Below are 25,956 nucleotides of genomic sequence, written 5' to 3'. Positions count from 1 at the left end.
CTGGCCTCTCTGATAAAGACGCAGCAGCAGAGGACACGGTGGTGTGCTGGTTGCCCAGAGTGAGTCATTTTTCAACGGGACACCTGCTCTGGGGAGACGATGTGATACTGTCCACTTGTGAGACCAGTTTAGAGGCTCGCCTCCACCGCTGGTCATCAGGAATCATCACTCGATGAAACTCTTGTCAAGGTTCCGCTCACGTCCCCAGAGTTTGTTGCTAATGATATAATGATTCAAGGTGATGGAAAGTGACAAGAAGAGATGCACCTCATATGTCACTGGAGCTCGGAAACGCAGTGACTCAGGAGGCGGCGACCATTCGAGACGAGGTCACCTTGTATTTCATTTCACTGTGTCGATAATTATGCAGACGCTCAAGCTGCTGGCTCCTGGTTTTAGATGAAGTTTTAACCTCATTCATCATCTGAGGCCGTTAACAAGAATAAGTTTCAGTCCATCCAGATATGATTAAGATGCTATATATTTCATGTGGCGCGGGGTTTTAATGTGCAGTTTGTCCCTGCTGCTCTGCCGTAGCTCTGCTGTCATCAGCGGAGCTTAATTATCGCTGAGAGGAAGTGCGCGGAGCTGTAGAGACGGTACGCTCTTTCCTGGTCGATCATTAGTTCCACTGTTCTAACATTTTAATGTTCACTATCTGTGGTGACAGCAGGCGGCTCATTATCTCAAACAGTGAGAAAACAAATCACTTTAAAAGTCATGCTCCCAAAACTGTCACTTTTATGGTAATTTTACAAAAGTTTGGTTTGTTTTCAATGGTTTCTTTGACAAAAAAAAGACAATTTTTATTAATCCTGGTCAGACTTTGCAAAACTATTTCAAAACTAAGGTGCAAGACCTGGACAAAGCCACTTTTGAAGTTTCAAGACCATTTTTTACTGTAACCCCTAATACAATTCTGAATAGATACAGTACTATGTCGGCAGGACATTTCCATGAGACAAAAGAATTGTGTCTTCACACACGCATGTTATTTATTACATTTTTAAGTAAAAGCCTGAGGAAAAAACAAAAAAAAAATGTTTTGGATATATTGGTTATTTTATTGTTACCTGCACAGACACGGAGTCGCTCAGTCTCCTGACGGTCACAGTGTGCAGTTGTCCGTTGGCCAGACTCCTCACTTTGCTCCTCAACACTTCTGGCTCTCTGCTGCCGTCCAATTTGTATCTCACCTCCAGTTTATCTTCACACACAAAACACACAGACACACAAGGTTCTTTCAATCGTTTTTTTTTTTTTCACTCCATGATGAAAACATCTGGTTAATCTCTAATCTTACAATTTTTTTTTTTTGCAGTGTTTTTGTATCAGTAATGAGTCCAAATCCAAAGCATCTGACTTACTTAAGCTTTTTAAATGAAGAGGATTAGGATTTAATCAAAAAAAAAACTTTAACTCTCTGAACTTTAAATTTGTTATATTTTAACCCTTAGAACACAGAGCATTTCAGCTATAGGCTATAAGAATGTGCAATATAGAGTGTCTTATATCCTTATTTTCAGCACAACCTAGGCAATCTGGTGAAAAAGGGTTTTTAAATTTCCAACTCTATGAACACACCTGAGCAAAAAGTACTCAAAATGTTTAAAATCAGATTGAATTTGGGAACGCGTCACAGTTCATAGTTCACTTGGCTCATTTTTATGAACAAAATAAACTAAAATTGATCATAACATAAGACAAAAAACTGCATTTTTAATGCACAGATCCGTGCTATATAAGCACTAAGGCATGCGTTAAGGCATTTCCTGGACTTTTAAAATGTTTAAGTCGAACTTGTCCCTTGCATGGACACGTCAAAACATTAAAGTATAGAAATAAATGCCATTTACAAAATGTCATCCGCGGCCTCTGCAATAATATGCATTCATTTAATCATTAAAGCTGTTTTTCCACATGCAGTCGAAAAAATAACCAGTGAATCAAATAAACAAATGAGCCAAAGAAAAGAAAGCTCTCTGTGATTTAATTAGACACTGATTATTTTTTACCTGACAACCCCACACTCAGCACATGCACTTACTGCTGTCCATCCACATTAACAGCAAGAAAAAAAAAACACCTTTCTACCAGCAGAGTGCCTGTTTTCATTAGACTGCAGAAAATGTTATATTAAACCCTTTTTTCTCACAGTACTTAGAACGACCGTGGTGTTTTTAAAAGTGCTTTATTAATGAAATTAGATGGAAAAAGCCCACCTCATTATCTTTCACGTTAAAACTTTACTCGGCAGCAAAAACCAGTGACCACCTTAACACCGCACCCCCCCACACTCTCTCTCTCTGAGCCAGTCGACCCAGCCGGACAGATTAAAAGCCAGCGGAGGCTGACAGGTCGGATCCAGAGAGAGGAAAGATCTGACAGACCCTGATAGATCTGCAGAGGAACGCAGGAGGAGGAAGGAGAGAAGGTGGGGAAAAGATGAGGTCAATATCATGAGAAGATGACAGAAAGGAGGAGGATGTGAGGTGGAAAATGTTGAGAGAGGAAGAGGGAAAGGTAACATCTTGGTTTGTTAATGTGAGAAACGAGGTACAAAGCCACTAAAGTCATCTCTTTTTTTCTTATCCAAGATAATGAGATGACATTTTGTGCACATTTCTGTTGCTCCTTGTCTGCAAAAAGGTTAAAAATGCAGAGTTGATGCAGTGACAATGTCTATGACATTTCAAGGTGAAAATAAAACTGAGCTATACTTAGTAGCTGTTTAAAATCTGACAAAACACATGCAACAACAATAATAATAATAATAATAATAATAATAATACACTTTAAGGGCTCCACAGAAAAAAAATGAGCAACATAATTAAAAAGAGGGAGATGAGAATCAGGAAAACAAAAAGTTCTAAATGTAAAAGAAAGAATTTGGAGGGAGGATGAAAATAATAATTCCAGTTAAAGCTGCAGTCCATAATTTAATGGACCTTTTGATCTTGTGTGCACCTTTTTGTTTAAAGTAGATCGATGAATAGAAGCTACAGGAAAGAGAAGGTGGAAGGTGATGGATGGGAGGGTTTAAGAGACACGGAGCCTCCTCACCGTGCTTGTTAATGAGCAGGGCCATGTACTCCCTGTAATACGAGCTGATGTAGAGCAGCAGAGCCGGACTCTGGTTGGTCCTGAAGCTCAGGGAGACGTTCTCTCCTCTCAGTGTCAAGTCCGAGTAGATGGAGGACGGCAGAGCGCTGCTGTTCCTCATTAGCTCTTACGGTTCCTTGAAGGTGTAGCTGACAGACGTGGCAGACTTGAAGGACGCCGACACCTCTACAGGGAGAGAGAGAGAGAGAAGCTCGTTACAGTCTTTTATAAGTTCTTTAGAAACGAGGGTCTCCACGGCAACACTCTCTCTCTCAAATATTAAGACACTCTCATTTTTACTACTACAAGAGTCCAGTATGTCAGGATTCTTGAGGATTTAGAGTGCGTGTGCACAGTAAACTTCGACTGGAGTGTGAGAGTAGCTGCATCAGCAGCCTCTGTGCTCTCTGGTTTATTGTAAAACGGTTAACTTCATATTTTAATTCCACTCCAATCCCGGTGTCATCTGGAAGTGCCAATTCTACGTCAAGCCATCCAGGGACTGCTGGAGTGTGTTCAACACCTTTTTAAGATTCTGTACCACAACAGAAGGCTGTTATTTTGTTACCCTTCACAAGTTTTGATGAAGTGTAGGTTTACTTCACTTCATGTTTGTAATTGGTTAACTGTCCCTTTTTTTCTTTTTTTTATTATTGTGACCAAGTTTGCTAAATAAATTGTGAAGAAAACATTTCTGTAACGGGTAAACCAGACATTTCCAAGAGATGTACTGTATAAAATGTCTACTTAAAATCAATACACATCTTATTTAAAACATAGACACATAAATCTTGTGAAGGTCCCAACCTGGTTTCTGAGAACAATAGTTTTAGACTCAACAGTGCGTTTTATCTGACACCTGTTATAATAAAACAATAACGCGTGTCACTCAAAGTAAATATGCACTATTGTTCTTAACATGTGAATAAAAATGTAACTTTCTATATTGGATTAGATGCACAGTCAGTACAACAGTACAAGTTCAGACTATTGTTTTGGTCTCAACTCGGCAGGATTAAATGCCGCTGTGATTCTCTCTGTCTTTTCCTGCCGTTTATCATCCAGCTTTGTTTTACTGAGGGAACATCGACTCATTCCTCTGCATGAAAATCCATTTATTTTACTTTGCAGCACTTTTTTGATCGATATTACCGGGAAGAGAAGAGTAGACAAATTCATAGAGTAAATGTTCACTCTCCTCATTGTTTCAATAGCACAAGAAACTACTCTGGTTGGTTGACGTCAATAAAGCTGTGTCAGCGCGGCCTCTAACGAAAGTTTGGTGCAGATAATATCGTTAAAACTTAACACTGACATCAAAAATAAAGTAAAACCATGCAAACATGAACCTTTTAGCTGAATACAGTGTGTGATGAGGCTTCAGGGCACTAAAACGCTTTAAAGGTTACGGTTTTAAAGGCAGTGAAACAGAATAAAACACACCCACACAAGGAGGCGCTGAATAACGTCTCAGCTTAGCTTATTTTTATCCTTTTGTCATTTATTTTTTTGTGAAATGTGCAAAAAAGGAAAACTGCCAACTGACGCAGATTCCTATAAAAAAACAATACATGTGAGATTTTCATGAGCTGCAGATTTTACGAACAATAACCTGATTTGACTGTTTTTGTTCGCCTGTGTCTGTAGATACATGAGCGAGCTTCAGTCAATGTGGGCGTGGTTATGTTGTAGCATAGATTGACAGGTCACAAGAGAAGAGAATCAGGCCACAGGGGGCAGCGCTGCTGTTTTGAAACCAAACAGGACCTTTTTATTAAATCTTCAAACTGCCTGACGGGTGATTCTAAAGTCGGTCCTGAAGGTGTGAAGTGATAAAGTTTAAGCTCCTGTAAGCGATCAAGCTCTGCTCTCCTCTCCTTCAGTACTGTCACGTAAAATGACTGAAAACCAAACTAAGCATGTTGTTGCTCGGCGTGAACTCAGGCTGTGTCTAACAATTCTATTCATAACTGAATAATCATTTTTATTTAGCTGTTTGATCTAGAAAATGTAAATCTATGTTTTGTCCACAAACCAAAATTACTCAGTTTAATTAAAAGAAACCAGGAAAAAAATTCACATTTAAGATGCTGAGAAATCAGCAAGCTTGTTTTAATTATATACAAAAAAAAAACTCTCTCTCCCAACTCATTTACCAAAATGTTTGGTTGATTAATTAGTTGATTAATCATTGCAGCCCTAATGTGAATGGTGAGCTGGCACCAAAATTAACTTCTGAATTATTTGCCTATCCATTAGTGGAGTCCAAATGACCAAAAACAGTGGCTTTGACTTAAATTCAAACACTGACTGAGGGACAGAACATGTGGACGGAACCTGTTTGACAGAAGACTCCGGTGTGGGCAGACTGGCCACAGTCACAGTGGAAGCCGTTGGCTCTCTCCACACAGCGGCCCTGGTTCTGGCAGAGCGAGCCGTAGCTGCTGCAGTGACCCGGGCAGCCGGGTCGCACCCCGGGTGTGATCTTGGCCCTCTCCTCCAGGTCCAGGGTGACGCCGTTCAGCTGCAGAGAGCGAATACAGCCTCTGAAGCCCTTCTGCCTGGACGCCGTGCCTCCTGTCGACCACAGAAAAGAGCGTGGTATTAATTCCTTTAATTTAAACTTCCGTGCAAAACTGTTTTTGCCTCCTTGAACCCTCAGTGACCAGTGGATTTTAACCACTCGTACATCAACACAAAAAATAACTCTTAAATCTTTTTTTCACTGTAACTGCAATAGAGAATTATTTAAATCCTACTGAATTTTGACTTACTGCAGATCAACAATTATTTTCTCAATGAATCGAGTTTGGTCCAAAAAATGTTTTTCAAACCTCAAAATAATGATGCTTTCAAATGACGATTCAGTCTTAATAATCTTTGTTATAAAACACAAAGAAACTGGAAAATATTCACTTTTAAGAAGCTGAAAACATCGAAGAACTTGTTTTTAATTCTAAAAAATAATTCAAACCGGTTCATTAATATAGAAATCGATTCATCGTCACAGTCCTACTACAAATGTCTTGCATGTGAGTGTGACACGCTCACACTGATTTTTATTCTATTCACTATTGACAACAGAGCATCATACTAGTGAGACGGCTCAGAAATGAATTTTTTTCCATTCATTTCCTGTGTAATATTAGACCTGGAACACGTGTCTCTCTGTAAACCACACACAAATCAGTCAAAGTTGTGATCAGCATTTCTAAAAGTGAAGATGCTTAGAATCGAGGACGTCACAAGGTCTGAAAAACACTATTGACGTAAAATGGAAAGTTGTAAAATGGGTCAGATCCGATGAAACACTCAAAAGTCAAATATAACACTGTGAATTTCCTGCGTGAGCGGTAACTCTTCAAATATCATGAACAATGGGCATCAAAGCGTGTCGCAGTCACAGTTCACACAAAGAACAAACATTCCCGTCTGTCGTCCTCTCGCCTCAGCCTCTCTTTCCTCTCCCTGCGTGTTGACAAGTCTGTGTTTTTCTTCTCGCTTTTCTCTCTTCTCCTCCTTCTCTTGTCATGTGCGGCAGATGCGACGCGTCACCTCCGCCACCCCCCAGAAGCTCCAAACTGTCAACACTCGTCTCGTGAAATTACACAACAAAGTAACACCGATGAGGCAACAAACCGAAGGTGGAAAACCCATTTGAAGACACAACTGCCGTGCGGTCCATGTGTAAAGCATCGCTGTGAGCGGTGACAGGAAGTGTGGTTGTGTGTCTGGTCATATATCTGTCTGTGTGTGTGTGTGAGGAGGAGGAGGAGGAAGACCCATTTAACTCCCTTTCCAACACTTCTCCTTGGATCATTTCCCGCACTCCATATGCAGTTTGTCAGATTTCACTGTTCTCATCCAAGGACAGTGAGGGAAATACGATAAAAAAAAAAAAATCACACACAAGAATTCAAACCTGACAGATTCTACCGTCTGTAAATAAATTAGAAACGGATTCAAAACAAATGACCTTAAGGAGCCTCCATAGAACCACATATGAGTGAGTATAATGTGCTGTGTGTAGCTGACAGGGAATGATTGTTATCATTTTGTCATGCTGTGGTTTCTGTTGCAATTTTACGGGCAGTGATATTGCCTCTGAGACAAAAAAAAAAAGAAGACTATATTGTTTCTTATATTATCTTTTTTGTCCTCAGATTGAGTTCATGCTGGCACTTTCATCTCGGTGCTCGGAGCCGACAACTTCCAGCTGCAGCTTTTCACGCAATAAATCACTGAGCCCAGTTAAGACTCATCTCTCGCCTCCTAATACAAGTAGCAAAACCGGTATGAAAGACAGAAGGAGCTGGAAATACCCACAGACCTTTCCTTTTTTTTTTTTCAAAGAAACAAATTTTAAGTTGATAATATTTGAATTATCCATCCGTCTTCTACCGCTTTATCCTCCACAATCCCAGCTGACATAGGCCATCCACTCTCACGCTCAATTTAGATTGTCCAATTTGCCTAATGTCCAAATCTGCTGTGGGAGGAAACCGGAGAACCCGGAGAAAACCCGCGCACACACACGGGGAGAACATGCAAACTCCACGCAGAAAGGCCCTTCCCTCCTAACACACGACGTTCAAAGAACAGTTGGCGCTTGAGCCTCCTCACACTGGGGCCAGGCTGTGTTAACTTTAGCCAGGCTCTGGCAAAACCTCAAACTCACCATGAATCAGCACTCATGGACAACATATGCGTAGCAGGAGAAAACGCTGAATAAGTGCCATCTTCATTGGTTGGGTCATGTCAGTAAGATAAAGGACGGTCGTCTACCAAGAGCTGGGACATGGCAACCGTTGGAACTGTTGTCAGTACATGGGAGCAGCATCACAGTAGTTGGTGCTACATTTTACACCAAAGGCTCCAGCTGGGGGAGAAGATAATCCCAATCCATGCAGCAGAGCACAGGCATTTAGCGATGAAGCCAACACCACTTCCACAGAGACTCTCACTCATGCATTGGACTCATCGGCCACACGGTCGATCCTGACAGACAGTGGGAAGGGAGCTTGGTGTGTAACTGGAGGGTTGCCAGGTCAGAAGGGCTGGGGTACCCCTGAGCAAGGTAATTCCCCTAATTCTAATTCTAGGAAGGTTCCTAGTACAGGATGGGTTAAATGCAGAGAAGGGGATCAATAAAGTATATAAAAGCCAAAACAAAATAGCAAGAGTTGCTATTGGCTATTGGTTGCTATGACAATGGCATTTAAAACGAGCCTTGTCTGAGCATTATGTGAAAACATAATTTCATGGATGTAGGATGTGCATCCCACCTATAGTTAATAATACACAGTATGTATCTAGATACACGGGCTGCGACATGATTCAGCGAAAATACTTTTTTTTACTAAGGAACAATAATATTCAATGCAGTTCTTTGTTTATGGTAATTAAAGGATAAAAACTATGAAAATGAATTGTGTGCTCACAAGAAACTAACCTACAGGAGATAATGTCAGGAGTCATAGAATTTTATTACATTTTTTCCCCCAAAAAACATATAAAAGTTTTCTGGCCAATTTAATATGATACGTCCTGTCAAAGTGTGATATTGAGTTGGGACAGGAGACCGTGTCATTAAAAACCCAATCACATGGGGAGAGCGCAGCATTTTATATTGAACGAGACTTTACTTAAATATTAACTTGTTGGAGTGAAAAAAAGAAATGCTCGGGGGATGGTAATGTCACTCTCACTCAGTCACATGGTCCAGAATGGAAAACCTGAACTTGTACATTGTGCAAAAATGACTTCATAATACAACATCATCACATCAAAAAGTCCACATAATCTATTACAAATGTTTTAATTAACTACATCGCATGGGGCCACCTGCACTGTCTTCACAGGCCACCAGGGGGCTGCGGCCCACACCTTTGGGAGTCCCAACACAAACACCAACACACTGTGGACACAGATAATGCGCCAATAATCCACAGCTCATCAATCCAAACCAGATGGACGACGTGAAATTATCCTTGCAGTGAATACAAAAAAAATCATAATTTAATAAATAAATGAATGAATGAATAAATAAAAATCTGCCACCTGAAACTGCTGCGTGTGAATATTTTGCACCTGCAAAGAGCAAGAGGGGGAGAGCAACGGCTAATAAATCCATTCAAGGCAATGCCATGGGTTATTAATCAAGACGGCGCAATTTATTGCCTTATAAACCTGTACAAGGAATAATTAAGGCTCACAAATACACTCGTGTGTTTGTGGGAATATACGAACGAAATGGATTCACACAAGACAACACTGTGCTTTGTAATTAACACAGCTAAAAAGACTTCTGTCTCATAATGGTACTACACGTGAACAATAATAATAATATATCTTAGTAATTACAAATGCATGTAAAAGCTTAGAAAGCAGCACAAAGAGTAAACATCTCGTGAAAAGCCTCCAGAAACCAGCTGTACATTATAATAGAGCTTGTGCAGCACGAGCTGATGGAAATGCTTATGCACACCGGCCGTGTTGTGTACTTACATTTAAATTGCAGACATACAGCCTGTGCTCGAGATGTTCCAAGCACAATTTAATGGGAAATGCATTCATGCTTGTTGGCCTGAAAGGGCGTAAATTCTCCGTAGCATCCAGTTACATTTTCATCACTTTTTAGCTTCCATTATACGCTATCATAAAGATGTAAACGCATACGGGCTCAGGCTGATGGTTTCATCCTGCCGGCTCCCCAGAGCAGATTATCGCCTAATCGATATTCATGTTGATCTCCCTCTTCTTTCCCTGCCGCCTTTGTCTAACCTCATCAGCGCTCGGTGGTTTGTTTTCCCTCCACGGTTTTGTTTACTGATGTGAAGTGACATACATAATATTTACAGAATGATAAAAACCTGATTATAACGATGGATTTTCATTATTTTTTTACTTTCCAGGCAGATCCACACCGCACACACACACACACACACACACACACACACACACACACCACACACACACACACACACACACACACACACACACACACACACACACACACACACACACACACACACACACACACACACACAGACACAGACTCCTCCGAGGTTAAATGGAGAATTAGACTTGCAGAAGCTGAAGTGATGAAGTTGGTGGTTTGACGATGTCGGCGTGCGGCGCGGCGACTACTAATGAATAATCTCACAGGTTCATATTCACTCAATATGGATTATTTAAAGATCCTCACTGCACGGAATCACCTCACACACCATATACAGTATAATTACTGCTCCCCACTGCATGTTTATTTATTGAGTATGATTATTGCTCAGTGGTCAGAAACCGTCGACTCAGCACTTGGCCAAAAAAAAAAAGGGCTTTGAATCATTAGATTTCTTTCTCGTTTTCAGGACGTGTGGCTGTAAGACTGGACTCCTGTGCCTCAGTCTCTCAGCAGTTTGGACTGTGGACCCCGAGGATGAAGAGGCTGATGAATCCGTGCAGAAAGGCCGTGCAGACTCGGCACCTTTTCGTGTCCAAAGGTGCTGAGCAGACGAGATTCAGCCAATAGCAGATTAACATAAGAAAAAGGATATTTAAAGCCCTCTTCTAAGGATTAAATGTGAGCCACATGGGGTTACATATGAGGTCACATCGTGTAGTGGCTGCTATCGATGGTTTCTGGTTTGGCTGGAGACCAAACTGAGGTCTTAGCAGACTGATCCATGTTACTGTTACAGGGGATTTGTTACATTTTAATTAAGGAGATATTTCTGACTGCCCTGTGCACATCTGTCAGTTACAACATGGCTGCCAGTGTGGACACAAGAGAAACACTGATTTTAATCATATATATGATGTCTTAAAAATCAGGATCTGACTGAAGTTCATAAACAACAACATCTCCTGCCTTTTCAATTCAGTCGGTTTTACTTTCAGTGCCGACAGCCATGTTTTCAGTGAGTAAGGAAGTAGGATGGATGCAGCAGTTATCCACCAGGAGGCGACGCCAATCACTCACTGTAAAAAGAACTCCTCCTTTTAATGAAAGTCGGTCGTCAGTTAACATTTTCCTGAAAAGTTGAAGATGGCATCGTCTCCAGTGTGACTGACAGCCAGTGTCTCTATGAACTTTGGGTCAAAAATCTTGACACACTGGGAGTTAATTTTGCAGAATACTACATCCACTTTTTTGTGTGTGTGGTTTCTTTGCAGCTCAAAAATGAAAAGGGACAATGGGCTCCATGTTCTTACAAGGCCTGTAAATGTTTTATGAGGAAGTAAATGCATTCAACTCATTTAATAGGTCTTGATAATACATGGCTTCCGTTTGGGAACTTTGTAAAGAGTAAAATCAGTTTTAAATAAACCTGTGATACCATAACAAATACATTTCAACTTGAGAATCTGTAAGTAATGAAGACCACGTTAGAGACGATTGAATGCAAATGTATTCTACTGGGTGTTCATTACCCCCTTTTTTGTATAAAAGCCTCTGAGACACGGCACTGAACTTGACAATGTTTCACAAAATATTGTCAGGTGAGAATAAAAGAGTCGGAAGAGAAACAAACAAAAAGAAAATAATAATAAAGCTTAAATGTCTGTGATAAAAACACTACAGGAGGGCCTGCAGAGACAGAAGTGCTGAGCTGCGCTGGTTTTCTCCAGAGCAAAAAGGATAAAAGACTCAAAGGGAAGAACAATAGCTGGAGAGAGAGACTGATGCTCTTCCATCCCCACAGGATTTCACAGAGAGAGCCTTGAACCCACCAGCACTGAGACTAATGAGGCGCAAATTCATACAGACACAGAAAACTTCTCCTGTGTAAAATAGCACAAGTTTGTTTTTGCAACCACAAACAAAGAAAGCGATTAAATACAATCTGATGGCTAAAGGATTCTCCTCTCTGCTCACCAAAGGGAAGGACATGATTTTAAGAAGCTGACACTGCTCACCGATGAAGAGCTGGCTGTTGAGCTGCAGGTGGAAGTGTCCGTCGGCAGGAGCCTTCTGCGTGGCAGCGGGGAGGTCGTCCAGGCGAAGCGAGGCCTCCTTGACGTTCCTCTCGGCTCGGACTCGATGCCACCGGTTGTCGTTCAGCGGGGCGGTCGCTTCCACGCGCACGTCCAGTGGCCCGTTGCCCACGTCGAAGGAGAAAAGCACCTGAGTGGAGGCTGAGCGAGGGAAGATGAAGGGGAGGAGGAGATGAGAAGGCAAAGAGTTTAAAAAGGTGATTAACCCTTTGACATCGGAGACCTTCCAACGGCTTCTGAAAGCTGAGAAGCTGCACGTCAAACTCAAGAGTGGGTTTTATGGTTATTTCACACTCGCTGTTGGAGGGAGCTGGCGAATCAGCAGAAAAAAGTTGGAAACGTGTACATCGTTCCCTTTGTAGTCCTTTTTTTGGACATTTAGACTAAAACTCTGTTAGTGACAGGACATTTTCTGGCCCTTTTAATGGTTAAAATAAGCAAAAACAAAATAAAAAGTTCCAGACTGACATTTTGAGGCTTAGGTGTTAAAGGGTTAAATGTTCAAACATTCAGCAGTGATTAGCTTGTGTCGCTAAAGTGAATTCTTCTGCTTAACAAACCCAGTCTTTCAGCAGTTTGATGAAATATACCCTGCGCTGCTGCTGTATATGCACAAACACTCCCTCAATTGGGTCCAACTTTGCATTGTTCTTGTTCATAGAGACCAAAGGGAGGCAGAATAAAAGCATCAAACAACTAACTCAACAAAAGTTGCATATTGCTGCTTGAAGATAAACAAATGGTGAATAAATATGCCGTTCCACATCTTTCATCTCCAGCTCTCTCCGTGCTGCTCTTAATGAGATAAATTATAGTGCAGTGCTTGGTTGTTGTTGTTTTTTCGGACATAAAAAGCCACACACACAACACTCCCCTCCGTCCACATCGACACATTCAACGACAATGAGTCCACTCTTTGAGGAGACAGTTTTATCTTTGCATGAAAACCTTGGCAAGTGTAGCGCGGGCGAATCTTAATTTTATAGCTGCACGTTCGCACGCTGCTCCAACAATTCATCTAAGACCTGCCACTGCCACGACCAGGGATTCAAGACAAGAGCTGTAACAAGCACAGTAACCTGGCATCGCCAGACTCCCAGGGCTCTCTAAAATGTAATTATGTCCTTTCGGGACAACAACAAACACAAAGACAAAAGAGAGAGCGGATGCAGATGTACAAGATTAGTCTCTGCGTGATAATCATAATGTGTTTTGAGTGTCCAGGAAAAGAGAGGAGAGCATTTTCTTAATTACTCAACAGTTCTGAAGCAAGTTGCTTCAATTCATCAAAGAAATAAAATACTTTTTTATCTAAGCGGTGTTTATCTGAGGACCAGATGGACATGAATGCAAATTAGCTGTCTTGATTGGGAATGATTTGCTAAATCTTCCAAAGGAAAGTCATTATTTCAGAGAAAAGAATCCCTTCTGCCTCTGAAACGATGACTGAGTGATCCAAAACAGTCCATTTTGAGGGCAGAGACATAAATTCAATCAACAGCTAATAATTAGATTAATTCCATTTGAATGCGACACCCTCCTTTGTTTATCATGTTTTTATTACTTATTAACTAAATAATTATATTTATTTTCTTTACTGACATTGACTGACTTTTGTGAAATAGCATGCCTTGATAAGTTCTTATTTATGGTTTTTATGGTTTGTTCGTCCTGTTACAATTTGCTTCAAAAGAAAAATTAGTACTCAGGTGTGTTTATATAGTTGAAAAAAAAAGGATATAAGACACTCTATATTGCACATTCTTATATGTCTTAATATAGTAATGGGAAAAAGCAGCCTAAATGCTCCGAGTTCTAAGGGTTCATGATTAAAATAAATAAATAAATAAGTATTTGCGACAGCCCCATTTTGCATGGTGCTATTGATCATTTCAGCACGACGGACAGAGCCGCAGCCCTGGTTCAGCACCACGGACAGCATCTCAGTGTGAAACGCGAGTTAATTGCTCTCGGGGTCTGCTCAGCCCACGCTGTCCTCTCCATCAACAGCAGAAGATTTAGGGGAGCGCGCACAAAGCAGACCATCATTCTTCGTGTTGTGTTGGTGGAGGGAGCGGAAGAGTTACTGTGGGGGAGCGGAACGAGATGAAACAATATCCAAGTGTCCTGGAGTAACTTCATTTGGACAGTGTTGTCAGGCCTGCATGGTCAGGGCATCGCACAGCGACACCAGGCACTTAAGAAACATGGCGGCAGAATTCCAAGCGTGAAAAACACACAGTGATGATGATTTCCCAGAGGAGAAACTCTCTAATTCCGCCGCTTGTATTAGATTCTCTGTGCCTCTTAAACCACTCCCTACAAAATGCAACAAAACAAACAATCCAGACTAAAGGTGAAGCGAGGTGAAAACAATCTTCAAAAGGCGTATGAATTGCAACAATAATTCAGTGGTGTTATACGAGGCACTTGCACGTCGTCAGTGTCTTTCACAGACTGTGCTCTCCACTCACTCCTGCGCTGTGCACGCTCCGTTAACGCTCACTTAACAAAATGGTTTGCCAGTTCATCTGGCTGTTGGACAGCTTTTCCTGACAGCGACAGAAGTTGTTGATTCTCTGCTGCCTCCATCATTAAGTTAAAATGTGTTGTTTTGTCACTTTGGCGTTTTGAAATCCTTCATTCAGATCTTTTTTTTTGTTTTGTTTTTGTTTTGTTTATCCTGCTTTGCAGACTTGTTTATCATTTCTATTGTTTTATTATTGTTCATCATTACCACCATTGCCTACCCTGTATATTTACTTTATTTGACTACTTGTCATTTTGGTGTTATTACTGATGTGAGTGACCACATATATCTTGATAGCCAATTTGAAAGCAAATCTTGGGCATTGCTCTGAAAGTGCTCAGTACTCAGTCAATTTCCCTGAATAAATATTGGTTTATTGAAGTTATCACAGAGGCAGCAGTAAACCCACAGCTGCTGTGTCCCTGTGAGCCAAAAGCACTACGTTTCATTATGGACTGTAGTGTGGGAGAGCATGGTTGGTGTAGTGGTTAGCACCTTTGCCTTTGCAGCAAGAAGACCCAGGTTCGCTACCGGAACAAGGGCCTCTGCAAGTTCTCTGTGTGTGTGCATGGGTTTTCTTCCTCCTCATTGGACACACTATACACACACTATTGGCACAGTACCGCCCCTCGACCCTCATGTGGAGGATTAAGCGGTAGAGGATGGATGGTATGGGAGAGTGAGCGGCCTGTACACACTCCACAAGAACAGAGACATGTCCTTGTTCTTGAGGTGACAAGCGTGAGAACAAAGTTTCGTTCTGGCCCGGACCTTTCATGCTTCACGAGAAACTCGAGTGCAGAGAACTCCTGGGATGTCCTCCATAGGGAATGACAACATGTCCGCATTAACCACGCCCACTTCACACTTCCGGCCAATCACACAATAGCTGTGGGACACCGCGCAAGAAAAGAGTTCTGCCCAGACGGCGTGTCAAGACCGAGCTGCACGAAAGATAATGATGTCATTCTTTTCTCGCAACCCTGGGTCTCAGACCTGAGTCTCAGACTTAACTAAAGCAACAGACATTCAGATCCAGGGCTCATATTACGGGGGGGAACTATGGAAAAGGACAGCCACTCCCCTGAAACACCTCCTGAGATGTCTGTTACCTCACAATCCAACCCTCTATCCTCATATTTGTATCCATCACCATAAAAGACTAATCCATATGGAGCTGTCAGTTTCCAGTGATTAGCACTTCATTCAATGATTTATTATTTTAAGTATCTCATACAACCACACTTCAAAAAACACCGCGACATATCGCCTTTAATAATTGTCGTTGTTTTTAAAATAACAATTGATGCCCTTAACTGTGTACTTCATACCTCTTTGCTGGCTTACTTCCATAACCATGTCAGCACAAGGACACCTTGTTGGGTAATGCAGCTATTTTTCAAATGGCACAATCTATGGTGGACTATAAACGTACATCTCACTGCCCACCACATTTCCATGGCACCCATAAACTACATAACACTCTGTTGGTTATTACTGTCGTAATCTAAATGATGCATTGTGGGGCCTATAAATGTGCACATTATGCAAGAGACAGGAATCAGTGGAGGGAGGGAGGGAGGGGGTGGGGCGGGTCACGCTGTGAAAACTCCCCCCAGAGAGTTCATGAAACTATCGTAAAATTTCCAAACGGGAATTTATGGATTTGATCTTGCTCACACTGGCTGTCCCATGTGGGTCAGAATATCCACAGATGTGTATACAATGAATTTAAATCCATTCTGAGGAGAGGAATAAACACATCAACAACACCCAACAGAAACTCCACACAACCCAAGCTGTTGCACAGGTATCGTTATCTAATGAGGCCCTCAAGACATCATCAAACACTTTGGTGTGTTTTTGTAAAATTCATGTGTTCACAGTTCCAAAAATACAAACTAAAAGTTTGTCGAAGCTACTGCTATTGATCAATAAACACACTAACCTGACCCCTGACCCCTGATCTATCCCTACAAAATGAGACAGCCCTTCAAGCACAGGATACATCATCACTTCAGCTGATGCATTATGATTTTTGACAGAAAATCAACACGCTGCCTTCAATTTAAAAAGTTATCCCTTACACTTCACCCTGCTCCTCTACCTCAAAAGGAATTGTGACAAACCCCGCCTCTAGACAGAGAGGACACTCCTATTAGTTGTTTTACTGATGACATAAAGTGCACGCCCCGTTTTTGGTCAGAAAGGTTGCTTTTTCCAACATTGGCAACAACTGCCATTTTGTCATGACCTACATTCATTTCTTTATTTAGGATTCAGCTCGTACTCACAGCTCAGTTCGATGCGGATGAAGTCTTTGATGCCGAGGTTTTCCAGGAACACACCAGAGGACGCCGTGGTTTTAAACAGGAAGGAGATGTCTGCACTCAGCTCTCCGTGGAAGGTGGGAAAGTGGAGGTACGACGTCTCCTTGTCGAAAAAGGCAGCGTTCCACAGACTCTCTGAAAGACACACAAACACACACATAAAACCAGCCAAGTCTCATTGCACAATTAGAAAAAGAAGTGTGGAAAGGTTAAGCACATTAGCTTAAGTAATTCTGCCTATGCTTTGACATTTGTATGATAAGAAATATGACTTTTTATAGCTTTAGGTGCGAAAGGTTTAAATGAAAATATACTTAGAAAAAGCAGTTGCGGTAATTAGGTCTGAATCATATTTTGCAATGACCATGAAAGAAACCACACATTCAAATGGATAAAACACAACGAAATAGTGCACATGCATCACAATAAAACACAAATCTGCTGCAAAGCAAATATGGAGAAGGCAATTAAATACAACAACTGAGGATCATACAGTTCTAGAGTTTATGCAGAACAAAAATTAATTTAGTGTCTGAATAATATATGGTTTTATAATGATGAAACGGAAATGACCTTTTACAACACACATTTTCATGTCAGCACTGTACGTGAAGGCGTTTGCATGAAAAGTAAAAATAAATGTTTAATGTGAGAATGTGTGTAAGGCAGGACTCACTGTCTCCATGACAACGGAGCGGCCCCACTCGGTAGGCAGCCTCTGACCCCGGCCTCTGGACGTCACCCAGAACCAGAGACCTGACGGGGAGGTTCTCCTTATGAATGACCAGGCCCGAGTCTTCAGTCCTGTTTGGATGAAGGTGTGAAGGAAAATGAGCCATAAAATGCGGCAGTATAAGACCAAGAAGGACAACAGAGGTGAAGGAAGTGAGGTAAAAAGAAAAAGTCAAAGTTAAGATGAATAAGGAAAAGCAGAAGAGGACACAAACCCAAATTCGTGGTCATTTGCATGTGCAGGAAGTGGGAACATACAACAAAAAAGAAATCAGAAATCAGAAGCAAACTAAAGAAAAAATACAAACTAAACTAAAAATCCAAACAAAACACACTTTATGAAATCGATGGCAATCGCGTCAATTCCAATTGACTTTTTCCATTCAGGAACTGGAAGAGCTCGTGTATAAATGACTTTGTGGGTGTGAACTTTTTTTTTAAAGAGCAGCAGTGGAAAGTAAAAATAGAGGCAACACGACACACAATGGAGGATGTGAAATGAGTCACAGCAGGAAGTTAGTTTCAGTACCACTCCATGTGGTCGGCGTCACAGTTACAGTAGTGTTGTGGGTCCACACAGTCGCCCTGCAGGCCGCACGCACACTGACGGCTGCCTGGTTGAGCGCCGCCCCAGTAAGTCTGAAGGAGACCGGAATCACTGCCGCCGAACCACCAACTGAACGGAGAACCCTCTGAAACACACACACACACACATAGTAAGTAATGTACATAATGTTTATCATGAATGTACCATAGACCCCAGGTGGTGCTCAAGCACATGTCCTTTGTAAGACTCCTTTATAATGTGGCTAATGGCACCAATTATCCATTAAAAGTGTAATAATTAGCGACATTTGTTACACAGCCGGAGAATTATGTCTCTGAAATGACTTAAATGTGTCGTTAAGAGCTTCATACGTTCGTGAATGGTCTAAAATGACCGTATTGGACTAATATTGGTTAGTGATATCGATATTAGCTCCAAAAGTGGCATCGTCCCACCTCTAGTAATAATGGCTTTTCAGTTGTAATTCAGTCATTTTGTTATTGTAGGCCTATTAAACATCCTGCTTTTTGAAATAAATAAACATGTAAGAAAATGCAAGATGTGCTGTTTGTTTTTTGTCAATTAACCCTTAGTGCTCACGTGGCAATTTGCCGTGGGAATAATACACAACTCCTTATATGTCACATATTCAGGCTTTTTCATCTTCTTATGTGTTGTTGAGTCAAAGTTATCATTCATTTTATATCACATGTTTAATAGTGATATAAAGAAGCAATTATCGTGCAGAAGTCACAAAATAGACGGTTCTTCTTTTATTTTTGTCCATAAGAACGAGCCATCAGATTGCGCTGAAAAAAGGATATACGACACTCTATATTGCACATTTTTATAGCCTCTGTATATACTGTACATTTAAACATAGTAATGATAAAAAAGCAGCCAAAATGCTCTGTGTTCTAAGGGTTAAAACCTACAAGGGGGTGCTGTAGAGTATGTGCTCATCCACATGTAATATTGTATCTTTAATTAAAAAGCTGTGAGAAATGAATAAAGTCTGAGATGATGCTGTGCAAATAACTCTGTTGTCTTAGTGGCCTTTGAGATTTTGTCATGTGTTTACACCTAAGAGCACACACGTACTAAACTAAACTCAAACTCGCGTTTGTACAAATATAGACGCATGAAACTTCTGTGTTGTTCTGTTTACTTCTCCTCAGCCAGGCAGCCAAGTTTGTCCTGGCTTTTAGAATAAAAAACAAAAGCTTTTCTTGGATCAAGATTATGGTTGTGGTATAATAATGTGAGCTGTTACAGTGCATAATGTGTTCTATCTGTTAGAAATAAAATGCTTTATAGTTTTATAGTGTCCATAAACACTGCAGTGACGTTGCATCTTCATGATCACGCCAAAGTTCTTTACGTAACATATAGTTTCCGAATGGAAATGGCAGTTTATAACGACACTATTAGAATATTGTGCTACGTGCTACAAAAAAAGAATTAACACAAAGTGGTTATTATTTTCATGGTTCCATGTATTACTGCTGCATTATGTTTGAAATCTTAACTGAATGTACTTAAGACTTCTTAAATGACATCAATTCTGACCTGGGTAAGAACAAAATGCAATCTAAGATTTAAATGATCATAATATGTTAACATTATAACATATTTCACCATTTATTTCACACTTCAGAGCACATTAGTACTCTGACAAACAAACATTTATGCAGCTTATTATTTTAACACACGCCTGTAAACAAATCTTGAGATGAATATGTACGTATATATACAGTACAGTATATGATAATCTTTAATACATATGTATACATACATTAAAGTTAAAAAGCATTTGAGGGACACAAAACCCAGACAAGGTGATTGCACTCGGTTTGTGTGTGATTTCTTCAAATGTCCTTCAAGTCGGAGAACTACTTGTCTGGCTCTCAGGTAAACAGGAACCTGATTGAGTTTGCGAGTATGTGTGGAGATGCACGGCGTCACAATCATTTCCTCTGGAGCTTCTGTTTTGGTACAAAATGACACAGTGAACGCTCCATAATTCACTCTTGTTAAATTAGATCCTGTGACAGCAGGAGAACACGAGTGATTCACTCGATGCATCAATGAGTCTTTCATGAAAAACAAATAAAAATCCTGGGACACATTTTTTTTTTTTAAATTATGATCAAATTCTATAATCTTTTTTTTGGTCAGTGAAGCACAGAGGAACTTTCCGCTGCACTGCGAAGCCATCTGTCTTTTAAAGGGAGAGTTACACACATTACAAGCCCTCAGTATGCTGACTGAGTCACAACGTGCATTGCATGAAGTGAAACCAGAAATTCAAACCTTTTTTGAAGTTATATGACTGTATGTCAGTTTTTTTGTCACTTTTGTAGTTATTAGCCCAAATGCAAATGCTCTAAATGTCTAGCAAAACTAGCAAATGACATTTGCTAGTTGGTCCAGGCTCAGAGTTACAGAACTAGATCTAGTTCGTTCAGTTGAGGCCGTGGTCCTAATTTACTTTTTTGTTATTTTTGGGCTATTACAAGTCCCTACCAAGTTTCGTGAAATTTGGTGCAACTTAATCTTGGCTTGCTCCGTCCATGTTTCACCTTAGGGGGGCACTATAGAGCCCTGCTGCAACACACGCGCCAAAGCCCTATGCCAACGTCGCATTTTCTCCAGACCTGACCTCCGTGCAAAGAGTTTTTCATGCACGTTAACCCCCTCAAAAATGATCGCAATGACACGGAATAATAATTATAATCTAAAGGATAACAATAGGTTCCTCACACGAATTCGCGCCAGAAGCTGCTTTGGCCCCTAATTGCACACACACCAATTAGTGATAGTGAAATAACCTGATCCTTATTACACACCACCAGCAGCACTTATCTGCACCCAGGGAGAAATGCGGACATTGGGCGACTTGCTCAGGTTGCACCCCAGCCCTTGGCCATTCCCGGGAATTGAACTGGCTATACCTTCTGGTTACAAGCCAGATTCCCTTCCCTATAGGGGCAATTGCCCATGTTAGACCCCACTGTATAACCGCACCTTTTACAAAACTCCTTTTTTGTTTTTTCAAATGATGAAAAATCATAAAAGAGAATAACACAACACCTCACAACATTAGATTTTATGTAGTTAGAAAAACAATATTTTAATTTTTCTCACCTCCTTTTTTTTTTTTAGCTAGACTGAAATCTGAGAGTTAATAAATTAGGACGTTAAGCAGGAATTTCGATGCACACACAAAAAAACAAGACTCTACCTGGAGTGTTGAGGAGGCGGGACTTCCTGCAGTGGTAGGACAGTTCCTGTTCGCAGTCTTCTGATTGGCTGATGGCAGCCGTCAGCTGCTCCTCCTCCGCTGAGTAGTCAAAGTGAACCAAGTGCTGGTTGACACCTGGAGACGGTCGCACTTGGGTCATGTTTGTGTTGTTGTGCTGGATCACCATCCATGTGTCCTCCTCTACACAGACAGACAGACATGACAGAGGGAAACAGAACCATCCCATGATGTCAGTGACACCAGAACACCAAAGGAGGGTAAAATTCACAGTTTTCCCTTTCTTTCCGTCTTTGGTTTTTATTTGGAACACTAAATGTTTTGTTCTAACGTTTATGGCTTCGGCGTTTGCTGCGGTTCTTCACCTTCCTCCCACAATCCGAACACCTGCTGAAGTGCGTTACTAAAAGCAAAAGATCCAGAGAATGACTATCATTTGGATCATTCTCAATCATTTCTTGGTGTTCCTGGTTCCAAAGTAAAAACTGCTGCAGAACCAGAAGTGGGCGGTCACTTTTACGTTCTACAGAGACAGGGAAAGATGTGGAGTGAAATTGCACATTTGTGTGTGTGGCGTCACCTGTCATGTTGCAGTAGACCAGCTGTGGTTTGATTGGTCCGCTGCCGTCGACGTCGATGTAAAAAAGCCCCGACGTGTTGCCGTTGTGTTTGTAGGCCTCGCAGGACTGTTCGTACACAGCTGTGAGGGGAATAATGAGATCAGCTTTAACACAGGAACTGTGAGGGGATGACGATCTTACACACACACACACACACACACAGGGGAGGATTACAGCTGTCTTTTCACACACACTGCATGCGTAACCACTGAAGCACCACCAGAGTGAAGAAAATCATCTGCGTGTTGACGTCACATAAAGCTGAGATCAGTCCATCTGTCAGACAGAACCACATTTAATGCACATTTATGTCCAGCTACATGTTGAATGAAGTGTAATATGCAAGCTTGTTAGTAGTAGGTGGGTTCTTGGTTTAGCTCGCTGCTAGTTGTTAGCATACAAATATGACATTCTTTAAAGGTAGGGAAACCATTTTCTGAAGCATTTTTTTACTGTACTGCTTAAAATCCTCTTCACACGCCGATTGTAAGTACATCAATCAATGAAATCACATCAAACTGCCATCTGCCCCCCAATCTTTGTGCACTAACCGCGTATGCTCAGATGACAACGAGTGACCGTCGGCGCTGCTTCGAACGGTGGCGACCACTAATGGTGAACTTTATATCTTTGTGATATTTTGGGAGTATTTGTTGTTTTTCGGCATCACATGTTCATTTGAACAAGTATCCAGGAAAGTACAGAAAGTTACTGATGCTGCGCGGTGCTCGTGAATCAGTGTGAAACCAACGCTCTTTGTGAACGAGCGCTGCGCTGTTCCTGTGCTCTGTAGGCGTAGCTTCGGAGGGAAGTCTGCAGAAAAGGGGCTTGGACTTTTGAATTGTCAACTGTCAAACTCAACTGGTAGTTTATTTTCGATCCAATTTCCCCAGACAGCAGTGGAAAGAAATCTCTCTTCCCCCCTCACCCCCCAACATAACTGACAATCAGCAGCTCCTACACTAAAGAAAAACGGTGTTTAACTGTAATTACAACACGATATTGCTGATAAGTGCTTCTGTGATTGGCAACCTGAGAATTATAGGTTTTGGACGTGCTGAAGTTCACTCTGTAAACAGAACAAGTGCCAGCTTTAGAAATAAAAATGATGGCGAGAAGTGACATGTACATGGATGAACACATTAGGAGCCATCTCTCTGCAGTTTCATTCATTCATTTTAAACCTGATATCTCTTAGTTTCCACTGAAAGTAATAATGTGTTCTTTTCATTTCACTTTTACATAAAAAGGAAATGTATGTGCTTTCAATCCACTTTCTCTTACATTCTATCAATTGTTTCTCACTTCCATTTTTACGTGGAAAAATGGAAGTGAGTTCTCTTATCTCATTCTCCAAGTCTGTTTCCAACGTGCAACAGAATAAAAAGCTCCCGGGAGAAAATGGAACACCACCATGATTATATTTTATATCCAGAGACAATGAGGAACAAGATTAAACCTCTTTATGATTGGTTTTGTTTCTCTTAATCTTTTGTCAGATATTGTTTTATATAATGTTATATTGCACTGTTTTTACTTTCGTCAGATCTGCAGTTTTATTTCCGGTTTAATAAACTGGATTCATTTCCAAAAGAAAGCTGTTATACATCAGTTTTTGATTATAGTAAATAAAGCAATGCGGTCACATATAATGTAATGCAAGTTATTATGTCGGTACCAGATAATAAAGAAAGTAATGTGTGATAAGTAACTTATTACACTAAACCCTGCTCATCTCCAATTTCATTTATTTATGTTCCTCTGCTATGTGATTGATTCATTCCTCACTAAATTCTTCCACCACCATTACAACAGAAAATCCTACACATTTACACTTGCTTTTTTTTTGGTCATCATCATCATCAAACAACACAGATTATAAACGGAGGAAACTGGAGAGCGTGACGACAGACGTGTGACTCACAGCTGTGGCAGGTCGCTCCGCTGTAGCCGCTGTCGGTGCAGTTACAGTGAAAAACGGTCCACGACTGACTGCAGCGGCCGCCGTGTTCACAGCGGCTGGGAGAACACCTGAGAGAGAGAGAGAGAGAATCACAATAACATCCTAATAGAATCATATGTGGGAGGACCTTTCATTTAAAGAAGAATACATGTGTAACACCATTCTGCTAAGAACAATAGGCCTACAGAAACACATTTGCTTGTTTTGGCAGCCTATATTTCAGAGCCATTCTCCACGTCTCGCTGCCAAATAGGACAAAAGCAGTTGTTGCCAAAAGCCCCTGCCATTTGTTATTATCAGGAGAAATGCACTGTCTATGTTTGTAAGAAAACAATGCCCCTCATGCTTGTGTAAACATAGACTTCAAACCCGTTGCTAATTTGTGTGCTACTTTTGTTTTTGCAGTACATGATAGTAAATCTTGATGATTGTCAACAATAATAAACAATAATCTGTTACATAAAGACTTTCCATTAAATGGATAGAAAGCATGTTCATTTGTGTTTGCTCCAGTGCAGTATTCATTTCATGGCCAAATGTGTGAAGGAGGGTCACAAATAACATAACAAGTGGAAACGCAGAATATTGTTCTTTTGATATTTGGAGGTCATCATTTCCATTTTGGCAACATGTTGTAGGAGGTTATTGAAGGAGGGAAACAACTCAACCACCTGACACCTTTCCTTCTTTCAAGACTTTCCATCTTTTTTATCGTGTTGATGCCCTGAAGAGGAAAAAGTCATTCGTCTATCACTTTATCGTCCACGTGAAGGTCGCGAGGCAGCTGCTGCCAATCCCCGCTGACATAGGGTGAAAGGCGGGGTACGTCATGGACGGGTTGCCCGTCCAGCACAGGGCCACACAGAGACAAACAACCATTCACAACTCATTTCCCTTTAAAATCTCTTTTTTTTTCTTAACCTTTGACCTGGAAATGGCTCCAATCTACACTCATTCATTATTTGTTGTGGGTGGTCCAGGCTCAGGTATAGGGACACTGGCCCACATTGGACTGCATTTAACAATGTGTCCTGTAAATTCTGCATGTTGTGACAGTTATTTCCGTGTTCTCCGTGCACCAGGGAACAGTTTAACACACAGTTGCCTGACCTCATAAATGCAAAACATCATTGTTGATGTACTGGTCAGGTGTCCCAATACTTTTGTCCATATAGTGTATGTGAGACTCAAGGCTGGATCATTGGTGTCCAGTCATTAGAATACAACTCTTTATCAAAAACAGAAAATGTGATGAATTCTGACTCACTAAAACAAAACATCACAGTGTGACACATGGCCATGGTTGAGTGTGGCCATGACATCACTCACTCACTCACTCACTCAGACATTCATTCAATCACTGTGCTGTGCCTAAACCCCCATGTCTTTCCTTCCTCATCAGGATGGCACACTCCGCTCAATTACCAGCCCGCTATATAAACCAGCAAGTTCAGTAGCTCATGAGACAGACACCCACCTTAGTCCCACATTATGATTTGTTAAATACCTTTTTCTTTCAGTAACTGACTTCTTTATATTACACTTCAGTTATGGTTTTCTTAAAGAATGTTCATTTCCTTGTGTGAAAAGTTGGTTAATAAAACCCGTTAAAACGTCCTTTTTTCTGGTGTCCTTCTTTTATGTCGAGGTCTCCAATTTGAGCCACTGATGAATTTATTTCATTGTTTGGAGGCCGTAACACCCATTGTCAGTTAGATCCATTTTCAAACCGCAAAAAGCCTCATTTAAACTGCAAATCCACAGAAACACAGTAGGCCAGTCACACTGTTTCATCCTGAGGCACACAAATTCATTTTTAACTTCAGTCCAAACAGACCACATTCATCACAGTGTGTATAACTCTGCAGGGAAC

The 25,956-nt window shown here is 41.0% G+C and overlaps 1 protein-coding gene across 1 annotated transcript in view; it reads right to left on the bottom strand.

The window, feature by feature from the left end:
- The window catches only part of LOC122775605 (contactin-associated protein-like 4), an 88,140-nt gene that overhangs the window by 7,963 nt on the left and 54,221 nt on the right, over positions 1–25,956 (bottom strand). Inside the window, 10 exon segments of the mRNA XM_044035635.1 lie at positions 1,074–1,207; positions 3,064–3,288; positions 5,440–5,679; positions 12,022–12,240; positions 16,924–17,094; positions 17,636–17,763; positions 18,221–18,383; positions 21,483–21,683; positions 22,081–22,200; positions 24,045–24,151. Coding sequence (XP_043891570.1) covers positions 1,074–1,207; positions 3,064–3,288; positions 5,440–5,679; positions 12,022–12,240; positions 16,924–17,094; positions 17,636–17,763; positions 18,221–18,383; positions 21,483–21,683; positions 22,081–22,200; positions 24,045–24,151 — 1,708 coding nt within the window.

The sequence above is a fragment of the Solea senegalensis genome, linkage group LG1 (genome assembly GCF_019176455.1).
Source record: "Solea senegalensis isolate Sse05_10M linkage group LG1, IFAPA_SoseM_1, whole genome shotgun sequence".
NCBI classification, from domain to species: domain Eukaryota; kingdom Metazoa; phylum Chordata; class Actinopteri; order Pleuronectiformes; family Soleidae; genus Solea; species Solea senegalensis.
Note: the sequence above shows the minus strand (reverse complement) of the source record. Positions and strands in the feature narration are given on the sequence as shown.